This window comes from Panicum virgatum, chromosome 3N (genome assembly GCF_016808335.1).
Source record: "Panicum virgatum strain AP13 chromosome 3N, P.virgatum_v5, whole genome shotgun sequence".
NCBI lineage: Eukaryota > Viridiplantae > Streptophyta > Magnoliopsida > Poales > Poaceae > Panicum > Panicum virgatum.
The window spans coordinates 55205591-55218090 of NC_053147.1; the positions used below are offsets into that span (position 1 = coordinate 55205591).

A 12500-nucleotide genomic window follows, 5' to 3' on the forward strand; every position below is an offset into this window, starting at 1 on the left:
TCCTATGCCCCAAATTAGAGTTTCTATAGTTTACATACAAATTCGGTTTCCATGGCATACGTTGCCTACAAGTTTATATGACTAGAGAAGACATGACTTTTCTACTCCTATAATTAATAACCTTAATTTTTTATTAATTAATTAAATTCTGAAGCTAATTAGGGCGCGTTTGGTAGCCTGTATGGCTCTTCCCGTATCATCTCAGAGGAGCCAGGCTCTCCTGAACCAGGACGAGTGCATACACATAGCTGTGTTTGGTAGGTTGTATAGATGGAAACAGGTTCATCAGAGATTGTGATTGTTAGGCTGCACAGATTGATATGCTTACCTTGCAATAGGATATGGTAGAGTTACCATCCACTGCGCCGCCGTGAGAAGCTTGCTTGGTCTTACCTTATTGCGCCGCCAGCCAGCCGGCGCCGCCCATCGCTATGCTCGACGCCGCGCAGCCTGCGTCTGGTCGGAGAGAGGACCCAGCCGTACCAGCGGAGGGCGGTGGCCTGACGATGAGGGCGGTGGCGCGACGTCGGGGGCCTGACGACGAGGATGCGTCGACGCGAGGTCGGGGCCGCCCTGGCTGCGGCGGCGCGAGCTCCAGAGCTCGGGTAGACCGGAAGGGGCGAGCGATTTGGGGGAGAAGATGGGGAGCTGTGCCAGCAAAGGGTGGTGGCCCGACGATGAGGATGCGGCGGCGTCAGGTCAGGGGCCACCCATGCTGCGACGGCACGAGGTCAGGGGCCGCCCTGACTGCGGCGGCGAGCTCCAGAGGTCAGGGACCGGAGGGGGCAAGCGAGTTGGGGTAGAAGATGGGGGAGGTGAGCGAAACAACAGGCGCGGACGGTTACGGGAGAGGCGAGGCGAGGGACGAAATGCGCCTGCATCCGGAGCGAAGGCCAAATCGAGCGTATCCGCTCGTGCAGCAAAATCAGGTCGCGATGCACCCGCTCGTCCTGGCTCCGGCCTCCTTCCGGTCGACCAAACACGGCACGCTGCATCTGCGGGTGCTGATGCAGGCGTGGTGCAGACTACCAAACAAGTGACTGTATCTGGTACAGGTTGAGTAGTGGTGGGGCATTTTTCTTTTTCTGAGAAATACTAAATAAGCACGGGATCAGAGATAGCCTAACGGCTATCTACTGTAGCATGTGGAGCTCCCACTGATCTCGCGACCTCGATCTCCGGATATAATCCATATGTCATCGACCTCGATCGGTTGCTATTTATTTCTTTGGTGAATGCTGCCAAACTCCTCCACGGGATCAAAGTCTTGGTCTTGACAATCTACGCGCCATCACAGTGTAGCTTGAGAGTTTCTACCGCCGCGCCGGCAGTGTGTTAATTAGTAGCTATGCCGGCAACGGAGGTGGCGTCCGGTGGTGAGGGAAGAACCAGTGGCGGTAGCAAAGACAAGGACGACAGTGGGGATCCATTACAGCCTGCTCAAGTACCTGATGCTGCTGGCGACGCTGGTGTTCTCCACTTTTGTGTTCTCCACTCCAGCAGGAATGACTAAATAAATTTTGTACATGTCTATATATACATCATAAATTTTGTACCACCCGAAACCATCCTGATGTATTAACTTGAAGCTGTCTATAATTCGTAACTTGATGTAGCACATCACTTGTATATTGGATTTGCACAATCTAATTTTGCACAGAAGTAAGGACTGATACAATCAGTTCCATTTTCTACTTAGATATTTTTTTTTTGCTTTTTGATTGTTGTTTCATCGTGAAGATGAACTTCAGCTCTGTTTCTTTTTAAAATCTTTGTTGTGATGCTTTCAAGATCAAATGTGAAGCCCTTCATTAGTTCAAGTCTATTCAGCTCATCAAAACTTGTAATTTGTTGGTTTCTCATACGTGATACCTGTTTGTTGTAAGGTCATGTTTGTTGATTGGGTGATCTGATGGTCCATGTAGATTTTCCATTTCCAATTCAAATGTTAAGGGAGCAGCTCATTGCGAACAGCCTTCTAGTTGTAGTGGCTGGGAGGTTCTAGTAGCACTCCTCAGGTCTTGAGTTCGATTTCCCGGTGGGAGCGAATTTCAAGATGAGGTTAAAAAAATTCCCTCGCCTCTCTCCTAAGCCAAAGCATATTGGTAAGATCACCTAAGGCCGGTGCCATGGGCAAATATTTATCTCGGTGCGGGCATTGCTCCCGAGAGAAGGTCTTCTTCTTAATGCAAAGCCGTTGGGGCGGTCTTACCCCAGTAGGTCTAGTTTTTTTTTAAGGGAGCAGCTCATTAGACATGCAGCACCTTTGGATTCTGTTAGACATCTTAATAATCAATTGTAATGACATCATTAGTGTGTGTGCATTGTCATGTTCTAATATAAAATGATTTAATTTTTTTGGATTGCTGCTAAGCCTATATGCTGCCTCTAATTTTTGTACTGTTCTCTGCATCAAACAGGAGAGTAAAGTAGATTAGATGTGGCAGGGGATTTTCTGTATTTAAATAATATCGTCAGCAGTGGTGGTTCTCCTGACATCAGCAATCGCCACTCATGATGACATCGAGATTAGCGGTTCTTCTGATGTCAGAAACCGCCACTGGCAATGTTGTCAGTAGAACCGCTACCGGAGATGGGAGCCTCTAGTGGTTGTTCATTGAGCCGCCTCTGGAAGCTGCCTTACCCTGTGTAGTGGTGATTATTAGCTTTCTTATTGCATATTTTGTCTGTTAAACCACAATTACCGAGTCATCTGACACTATGTAAGAAGTCATTAAAAAAGACACTAATATAGGTGACGCAGTTTCTAGACACGTCTCTTATAACTCATTGGAGACTCGTGCTAATAACTCGCGTCTTCTATGAGTCTGCCAAAAACTCCAATAAATAATCCGCGTCTCTGTACACCAGCGTCTCCAATAAATTCGTCATTCGAGACGAGAGTACACTCAGTGTCTCCTTTACTATGCGTCGGACCCGAATTTTTTATCCAATCAAGTTGAGTCCGCCACCACCAGTCCGCCGACCCGTCCCCTTCTCTCTCCTAATCCAGATGAATCCCCCCGATCCAGATGAATCCCCTTCTCTCCCCCGCGGCGTTGCCCCTCCCTCTTCCCCATCGCAACCTCCCCTCCCTTCTCTCCTCCGTCGGCACCTCCTCCACTGCCAGCGGCAGGAGCTCGAGGCCCGGGCGGAGGTGGTCGGCCAGCCTCGGGAGCTCCACGCACGGGCGGAGGTGGCCTGCCGGTGCGGGAGCTCGATGCGGGGCAAGGCGCAGGAGCTCCACGCGGCTGGCCAGCAAAGGGGCTCCACGCGCGGGCGGAGGCGGCCTGCCGGCGCGGAAGCTCACCGACTGCCGCGTTGTGCTCTGGTAAGGAACCCTAGCCACTTTTCCTTCCACCTCTCCTCCCGCCGCCGTCCGTATCTCCTGCGCTTGGTAAGGAACCCTAACAATAACCGGTGCTGAACTGCAAATTGAAGTACGCACTGATAAATTTGCTGCAGCTTTGTGCGCCATGTGTGGAGCTTTATGCGATTTTGCGCCATGTATTCATTCATTTGCGTCCCACCCTTGCGTCCCTTCGTTTATGTCTACAAGCTCTCTTTATATCTCTGCATATTTCAGTATATTAACCCAAAAGGCATTCAATGTTCTGCAGGTATATGCTGTTGTGTCATTCCTTTCCCTAATCCTCCCTGCAAACGCGATATATTTTAATTCTATTTGAGATGTGTAAGTCCTACTTGCATGCCATACCTCTTTTCTCACTTCATACGGATTATTTAGTGCAGTATGGGATTAATGGCTTGTACTTTTGCTTCCTGTTGAGACATGTAATATTCTATTCCATGATTCCACCTATTTGTAGGCAACTAGCAAAATGATAAGAACTAGCAGAAGCATCTATCCAATTCATAAGCGCTGTCAACATATCACTCTCTGCTGATGGGTTTCGGTAATCTGCACTATAAATATGGTTAGCAGGGTTGATAATCTTTGACCATCTCTAGTAAATGGGTATCCAGTATGCTTTGTGAATAAGTTTGCATTCATCCAACAGCTTACCATGTAGCAAAAGAGTTAGATACCCTATAACCTGCAAGATGATCTTATGAACTAATAGCAGATAATCATGCATCAGGTGTGCTCACATTATCTTGCCACCATTTTTGTCATTTTGGTTTCCTGTCATTTGTCATTAGAGTTTTTTAAATTCTTTAACTTTGACAAATTCTTAGATTCTTTTACAATAGTTTATGTGGATTTTTGAATTCCTTTACCTATGTTCTATGAATATTCATCCTATTTGCATGAGTTTTCTTTATCTGAATTGCATGAGAGGTAGTGCATATTTGACAATTCTGTAAGTTAATTCAGTCTGTGTTCTCTTTCCAGCTATTCCCATTCAATCAAGGAAAATTAGCCTACCTGTATAATTTCTTCTTGGTTGTCTTAGACACTCTTTCACCACACTGCATCGTATTTTTTTCATTGACCGGTACTGTCAAGAGTGCTGCCTACTGTTTGCTTGTGTAGGCTTATGCAATCAGTCACATCTAATTTGTTTTACATTGATCAGTGACGGTGCTGCTGCATTAGTCTTGGTGAGTGAGCAGAAGGCTCAAGAGCTTGGCATGCAAGTCCTTGCAAGGATCAAAGGATATGCAGATGCAGCTCAAGTAAGATATTAGTAACAGTTATCTCATTTAAGAGTAGAGTACACTTCTAGATGTATCATCGTGATATTAATATTGAAGGATGTAGGAAGTTATTTTCTCTTGAGCAGTAGCAACATTTAATAGAATATAATTCTTCAAAAACATTTGGTAGCATATAATAATATATGAATTAACAACAATGTGCTTGCAGGAAAAGATTAATGTTCATGGAGGAGCTGTATCTTTAGGTCATCCTCTTGGGTGCAGTGGTGCTCGTATTTTGGTCACCCTTCTTGGAGTAAGTTTTATCTTACGGTGCTAATTTTTCTGATCTTCTGGTTACAATCCCTTTCGTTTAAATATCTGGAATGTTTTTCTAGTAGAAAACTAGAAGTAGATATGTAAGTAATTATGAATTTTGTCAAATACTTAAGCATGTCATAGGGTTTGCCATGAAGGGTAAATCATCTACACTGCTGCTAGTGGGTTCTGTACTTCTGTTAGTGATTTTTCAAAGTGCGAAAATATCTTCAATTGTGATCCTAGATAAACCTGCATATCCAACTGATGATAATTGTTTCTCTCTTTTTAACAGGTCCTTAGGGAGAAGGGTGGCAAGATCGGTGTTGCTGGTGTCTGCAATGGAGGTGGAGCCTCAGCACTTGTTCTCGAGCTTGCATAAGAAATACTGACCTTGTAAGACTCAACACACTGAATACATCTAACTCAATTGCACTATTTTATTACATGATGAAGTATTAAAAATGACTGTAAGCTATGAGAGGTGCTAGTACTACTGTTGCATTATTCAACTGATTCTTCTGATGAGTAATCATTCTACTTTACAAGCTTTGTGCGATTTCGCTAACCCTAGCAACTTGACATTGCAGGTGCAATCGTTCCAGTAGTTAGCAGCAGCTTCCTGCGGCGACCTTGTACTATTATATGGATGTTTATTTATGTTGTAGCTTGTTGAACATTCTTAGATGTGTATTAGTTCAATAGATGAGAACTGCATTTGTAATACTGTGGATAAAGCATAATGTGAATTTGTTATGTACAGAATGGATAAAGCATGTGTATATTTGATGTATATAAGGGTATATTCTATCCTCTGTTTTATTTTTTTTGTTTTTTTAGTTCATCATAGGAGATGCGGGTTAACAATTCGTGTCTCCTATGTGAAGTCATAGGAGACGCGGGTAACAATCCACGTCTCCTATGTGTAGTCATAGGAGACGCGGGTTAACAATCCATGTCTCCTATGTGAGGTCATTGGAGACGCGGGTTGTTAATCTGCGTCTCCTATATGAGGGGTTATTGGAGACGCGGGTTGTAAAAACACGTCTCCAATGACTTTTCTCATAGGAGCCGCGGTTAACCACGTCTCCTATAACTTCACATCGGAGACACAAATTTGGAGACGAGAAAAAAACCGCGTCTCCTATGTGAGTTAACCCACATCTCCTATGAGGCTTTCTTACATAGTGTGATCCCTTTACCTTAGCCCCCGACCACGGCATTGATACCAATAACTTCGTACTGAATCCAGGGCATCAGTGTGCTAATCAAATAAAGGACCACCCTAAATATTGTTACGATTAACGACGAGAAATAAGAAGTAAAACCGAATCAATCACAGAGAGACGAGATTTTAACGTGGAAAACCCAACCAAAGCGGAAGGGAAAAAACCACTAGCGCCAGCCAGCAAATCTTCACTATATATCGAGAGTTGGGCTACAACGCCGAGCGGCGGCTTACAAGAGATGATGGAATAATTCTCCAAGGGAAAACCTAATCTGAAATAATGCTCGGGCCTCCGCTTCGCTCCGTCAGAAGTCGGCCTTTCTTTGTGTAAATGAATTTGGAGCATATTTCAACAAAATATGTCAAAAAAATGCACCACCCTAATGGCCCGTAATATACACATTTCCTGTAGTTGACTGAAACTCTTGAGGTCAAGATCTAACGCTCTTAATTTACTTGTTCATTTCAACTAAGCCACCGAGATTTATCTCTCCCATCTGGAGTTTTGGACTACGACCAATTGCTCCAGACTACAATTCAGCACGTAGTTAATTAAATCAAGTGTTAGTCATCAGCTAATTGTTAGTCCAAATCCAAAATAATTAGTTTTAATCCATCCAGACAGGGCCACATGGTCAAGATGTCGATGACATAATGCCGCTAAGCCCGCTATGTGTGCGTTCACATGTGACAGGATGCCAGGATAATTTTTCAATTTTTCTCTTCAGAAAAGATACATTTTCTTTAGTCAGTTGCAAACGTTTTGATTACCTATACATCAGTGCTTTGAAAATTCATTTTCTAAAAACAAAACAGTATTGTGATATGCTAGTTTGTTTGAGAAAACAAAACAATACACCGTGTGCCCTCGGGGCGCTCATAATAATAAGCAATGCACCCACACAGAAACACGTTTTATAAAAAAAATATTTGACTACCCAAAAGTGAAGCTTCAACTCCATTGGAATTTTCAGTGGCTGCAATTCTATGTCTTAATGAATTTTTTTCATCATGTTACAAAAGGTGTTACAACATGTTCCTAACAACCTGATCGAGAGAGAGAGAGAGGTACTAGTATTCACTACAAGAATCCTGTTGATACATGACGTTTACGGTTGGTCATAGATAGCCCAAAAACCGTCATGTTTCACCATCTATGACATTTTACAAATCTGTTACAGAATCCGCGTCATAATCCTACGAAGTCTAGAAAAACCGTCACAGACTTGCTACAACTATGACAGTTTTGGTCGTCATGAAACACGTGACCCCTAGCATTCTTAGGAGCAAGCAGTGACAAAACGGGGCGTCATAGACATATTCCACGTCAGCGCTGCCATGTCAACATGATGAGCTGGATTCCTTGCCACATCAGCGCTGCCATGTCAACATGATGAGCTGGATTCCTTGCCACATCAGGACGGGCCCATTTTTTATTGGGCTCTACGTAGCCCACCATGAGATTCTGTATTGGGCTGCTCCAACCCATTATTCGATTATTGTATTGGGCTGCTCCAGCCCATTATTCGATTATTGTATTGGGCTGAACCCATTTCTAATTTTAATTTTGGTATGAATTTTTATTGGGCTCAACACATTATTTTCAAATATCAATTTTTATTGGGCTCAACCCATTATTTTCACAGCCACATAATACAAATCCATAATTATCCCAGAAAATCACATGCTTTTTCACAAGAAATAAATTCATCACAGATCAGATAGCACAAATTTGCAGAATATTACATCACTAATGCATCCACAAATATGTTTACATTACGACCAATATCTAGAGATCACATATCACATAGAGAACAAAAGCACCACAACACATAGGCCTACACAAGTCACTCCAAATTAATTTGGCAGGTCCAGAATGCCAACCACCATCAAATGAAACATCACCACAGGACTGCACCAATCTGACACCTCTTCCAGAATGCAACTCCCAACAAAATATGAACCACATCACCCAACCTTACCTTGTTTCCTGGTTTGTGGGAATCAGGGTCATCAATCGCCTAAGTAGTGCATCAGTCCCGACTTGCTTCTGCCTCATCTCCTCATATTTTTTGGCCCTTTCTTCTTCTGCTGCCTGCATTTTCTTCACCATTTCATCCGGTTGTTGGCGTTGAATGTTTACAAGCTCTCTAAGATCAGCTGTTGCCTCCTGCTCCAATGCAAGCTCTGAATGAAGCTCACGCCGACTTTCTGATGAGGACATCACTCCTATGGATATACAAGAGGTTCCTCCGCTGGACATTCAAACCATTCAAGGTTCAATCACAAGAGCTTGCGCGCGACAATTAAATTTAGAGGTGAGCTCGCTCCTAAGCGTTTCTATTAATAATTGTGGGAATGGTTTGCTACCTAATTTTTACAATGTGATTATGAACCAAGGAGAGGGCCAGGGAACACATGGAGAGGAGCATGGAGGCGTGGAGGAACAGCAAGGGCCGCCAAGCCACATGGAGGCCCAATACAATTTAACTTCGAGTCCACCTCGGAGTCCAGGAGCAGCCTGACGTAAATTGGACGCCCAGGCCACATCCGAAGTCCGAATTCGACGATCCACATATGGATGGAAAGCTAATTTCATGGAGCTTCTATTGGCGTTGGTTTCAGGCCCAAACTCATTCTGAGTCGTCGGGAATTGTCCGAGGAAGTTGGCATCCAGAATCTATCCCGGTGCTGCGACATCGTAATTTGGCCTTTGGGCCGTGTATCTTCGTTGAGCCCATTAGGGGCGCATCCAGGAGGGAGCCACGCCCCTATCCCCTATATCTCAGTAGCCGCCGCCCTCATTAGGGTTCGGGTTTTGCTTTAGATCAATCTATCTTTGAACAGTAGCAGTCTTTCGGTTTGTAGAACCCCAACTTTCGAGCTTAATCTTTCATCTGCAGTTGTCACTTCAATTTGAGTGTTGCGTTTCTTTCGAGTTCTTGCTTGTGTTCTTCGTTTCGCAGGCAGGGATTAGCCTTCTCGGCGAGGTCAACCGGATTGTGACTACGGTTGATAACCAGAGGAGTTGTGGTGCTAAGATTGCGGGGATCTGCTGCCGGGGCGCTCAACTTCGACGGCCTCGACCTCAACACCGAGTCGGAGGGATACCCTAATCTAGAGGCGTCCCAGCTCTATCTCCAAGGGGACGTCCCCCCCCCCCAACCTGCTCTCCAAGGGGACGTCCCCCCCCCCCCCCACCTGCTCCTTCCGCCGGCGCCAATGGAGGCATCGGAGGGGCCGGAGGGAGCGCAGCCCTGCCTGCTACCCCTAGGCACCGGGGGCCAGTGGGGGTAACTAGATCCCTGGTCGCCTGTCCAGGCCGTGGAGCCGGTTCGCCGATGCATCCCCCTCCCCGGCGCGGCGGCTCGCCGGCTGTGGGAAGGGGCCATGTACCACTTGTGGTGCCATCGGCGCGACCCGGGGCCAGCCGGTTCGATGCTGCAGCCAAAGGGAAACGGGTCTTCCGCGATGACGAGTCCGGAAGCATGGATTTCGGCAAGAAGAAGGTACGAAATCATCTTTGCCCTCCCTCTTGTTAAATGTTGCGCCTCCATTTTTATATGTACCTTGAACTGGACCATGTAGATTGAAACTCAACGGGCAATATAGATGTCCGAAAATAATAACAAAATTTTGTGCGAAATTCTGCTGGAGCTAATAGCTGAGGGAAAATTTGGCAATGGTAAGATGATAGCAAGAGACGGTTGGGACAGCTTGATTACCATGTTTGAGGACAGAACAGGGCTGTGGTACAACAATGTACAGTTTGGTAAGCGGATTGCACAACTTAAAAGGCTTTATGGCTTCATAAAGGAAATCACAAAGAGTTCTGGCCTTGGTTGTGGTCTGAATGGATGGCCTGATGCTACCGATGAGTGGTGGGACGATGTGTGCAAGGTAATTTGTGACTCCGTGCGTGGTGCAAATGTTGAAGGGTAATTTGTGAAGCCGTTTGTAACTGCATTTTTTCCTTTGGGCAGGATGTACCCGAGTTCAAGAAGCTGAAACATGGCCCTCCCTCTTACCTGAACATACTTGAAGAAGTTTTTGATGAAACATTTGTAGATGGCAGCACGGCATTTGTACCAGGAGTGGATACCAAGTTTGTTGAAGAGACTGGAGGATATGAGGAAGATGATGATTTTCTACTGGAGCCGAATCAAGACAGCCCTAAAAGCTGGGGTAGCCTGAAGAGGTATAGCAGTACGAGCACAACAGGAACAAGCGCGTCCAAGAGGAGCAGGAGCCCAATGTGTTAGCGTTGTGTTGCCTCTAGATATCACGTCCACCGGCTCTCCTTGTTTGTAGCTAGAATAGATAGAGTCGTGGTCAGTTGCTAACTAGTTCAGCTTTGTACGTGTATATATACACACTAACCCATTGATCAATATAGCGAGGTTGTTACGATCCATTCTGTTCTCTCACCTCTTACATGGTATCAGAGCCGAGGTTCCGGGTTCGAACCCACCCGGCCACGCATTTCCGCTGCGCGATTTCCCCTGCGCCTCTCGTGTGCTGAGACCTGCTGCGGGCTACGCCGGGCACTAGAACCTGCTGCGGGCTACGCCGGGCTCGCATGCCGTAGGGGGAATGATGGACTATGGATAAAAGCCCCCACCCCTCCCACTATAACAACTGGGTTTTATGGTCAGGTTGGCTAGGTGGGGCGCGCTAAGTCGTGGTCAGTTGCTAACTAGTTCAGCTTTGTACGTGTATATATACACACTAACCCATTGATCAATATAGCGAGGTTGTTACGATCCATTCTGTTCTCTCACCTCTTACACAATGGTTTGCATGTTCGATCGGTTCCTTAACCTTAGCTCAGAAACGTTGCGCGAGCGGAGAGGCCAATTTCAGAAGTTGTTGGCAGAAAAAGAGAAGCTCTGCCTGCAGTGGAAGTGCATGGATTGGGAGCACGATCTATGCCGAGAGGCAATCAGGACGGAACTCGCAAAACTAGTTGAAGATGTTGGAGTTACCTACACCAGCGAAGAGTACTTCGCTCTTGGCTACCTAGCTAAAGATGCTGAAATGAGAGGTTTGTTCCGGAATATCCCTACTGCAGAGGAGCGGCTGGTGTTCTTGAGGATATATATGAAGACCTTGGACAAGAAGTAGATTTTGCAATCGTCTCGCTTGTAGTCTTTGCTGTGGTTACTTGATAGCCACTGTACTTGCCTTTCTTTTTTTGACAGAACTTTGATGTAATGTTGTGGAAACAGTTGTAATAAATTGTGACTTTTTTGCACATTGTATGGCCTTGTCTTATTCGTGTGCTGCTGCGTGTGCCACCAATCTTTATTTGACTACAATGTAATGCATTAGTGTGGTACTGCAAAGCTTTTTCTCACTTGTCTATGCTGAATTATATTGTAATGCATTCTAACCATTTTGGTTTTGGTGCTGTGCAGGACTTGGACGTGATGGAAGACCTGTTCATGGAAATCGAAGATATCGATGACGTGTTTGAACACATGATGTATGAGGAAGAAGAGCAATTTAAGAATGTGGCTGCGTTGTTCTTCCTCGGTACGTCCCATTATGAAGCCCACTACAACAATACAAGTAGAATTCTAGGACCTGAGAGTGGGCATGATTGGGTACTTAGAAATCTAGCGGACAACTACTACAGCTACACCATGTTTAGAATGTCCACCCCATTGTTTCATCAACTTCATGACACACTGGTGCAGTCATATGGACTGCAGTCCACATCAAAGGTCAGCAGTTTTGAGGCACTTGGGCTGTTTTTGTGGATGATTGGAGCACCTCAGTCAGTTAGGCAAGCTGAAAACAGATTTGGCAGGTCTCCGGACACAGTGGTCCGCATCTTTGACAAGGTGTTGAGGGTTGTACTTGGTTTAGCTGGGGACATAATTAACCCTAGGGACCGGCAGTTTAGATTCACGCACAACCGCATGGAGCACCATAAATTCAGTCCTCACTTCAACAATTGCATTGGTGCAATAGATGGAACCCATGTAGATTGTATTGTGCCAGCCGAGGTGGCTCTGCAGTATCTGAATCAGTATCATAGGACATCCCAAAATGTCCTAGTTGTTTGTGACTTCGACATGAGGTTCACCTTTGTTGAAGCTGGATGGCCGGGCTCAGTGCATGATGCGAGGGTCTTGAATGATGCAACTACAAAATACAGTGCCAATTTTCCTCATCCTCCGCAAGGTAAGAAATTGTAAAGTTTACTTGCATTACATTTCCCTTTTGGACCTGCAATGTAGTACACCTAATTGACAACATTTTTCCATATGCTGCAGGGAAGTTCTATCTAGTGGACTGTGGATTCCCTAATATCCCAGGATATCTAGCTCCGTACAGGGGGCTAAGG

The 12500-nt window shown here is 45.5% G+C and overlaps 1 protein-coding gene across 1 annotated transcript; it reads left to right on the forward strand.

The window, feature by feature from the left end:
• Nucleotides 1-3032: 3032 nt before the first annotated feature.
• On the forward strand, nt 3033-5735 carry LOC120667904 (acetyl-CoA acetyltransferase-like). Its single transcript, XM_039947893.1, has 5 exons — nt 3033-3331; nt 4542-4641; nt 4832-4918; nt 5216-5316; nt 5511-5735. Exons 1-4 carry the CDS (start codon nt 3033-3035, stop codon nt 5300-5302), a joined length of 573 nt encoding a protein of 190 aa, XP_039803827.1. The 3' UTR covers nt 5303-5316; nt 5511-5735.
• The last annotated feature ends 6765 nt before the right edge of the window (nt 5736-12500 follow it).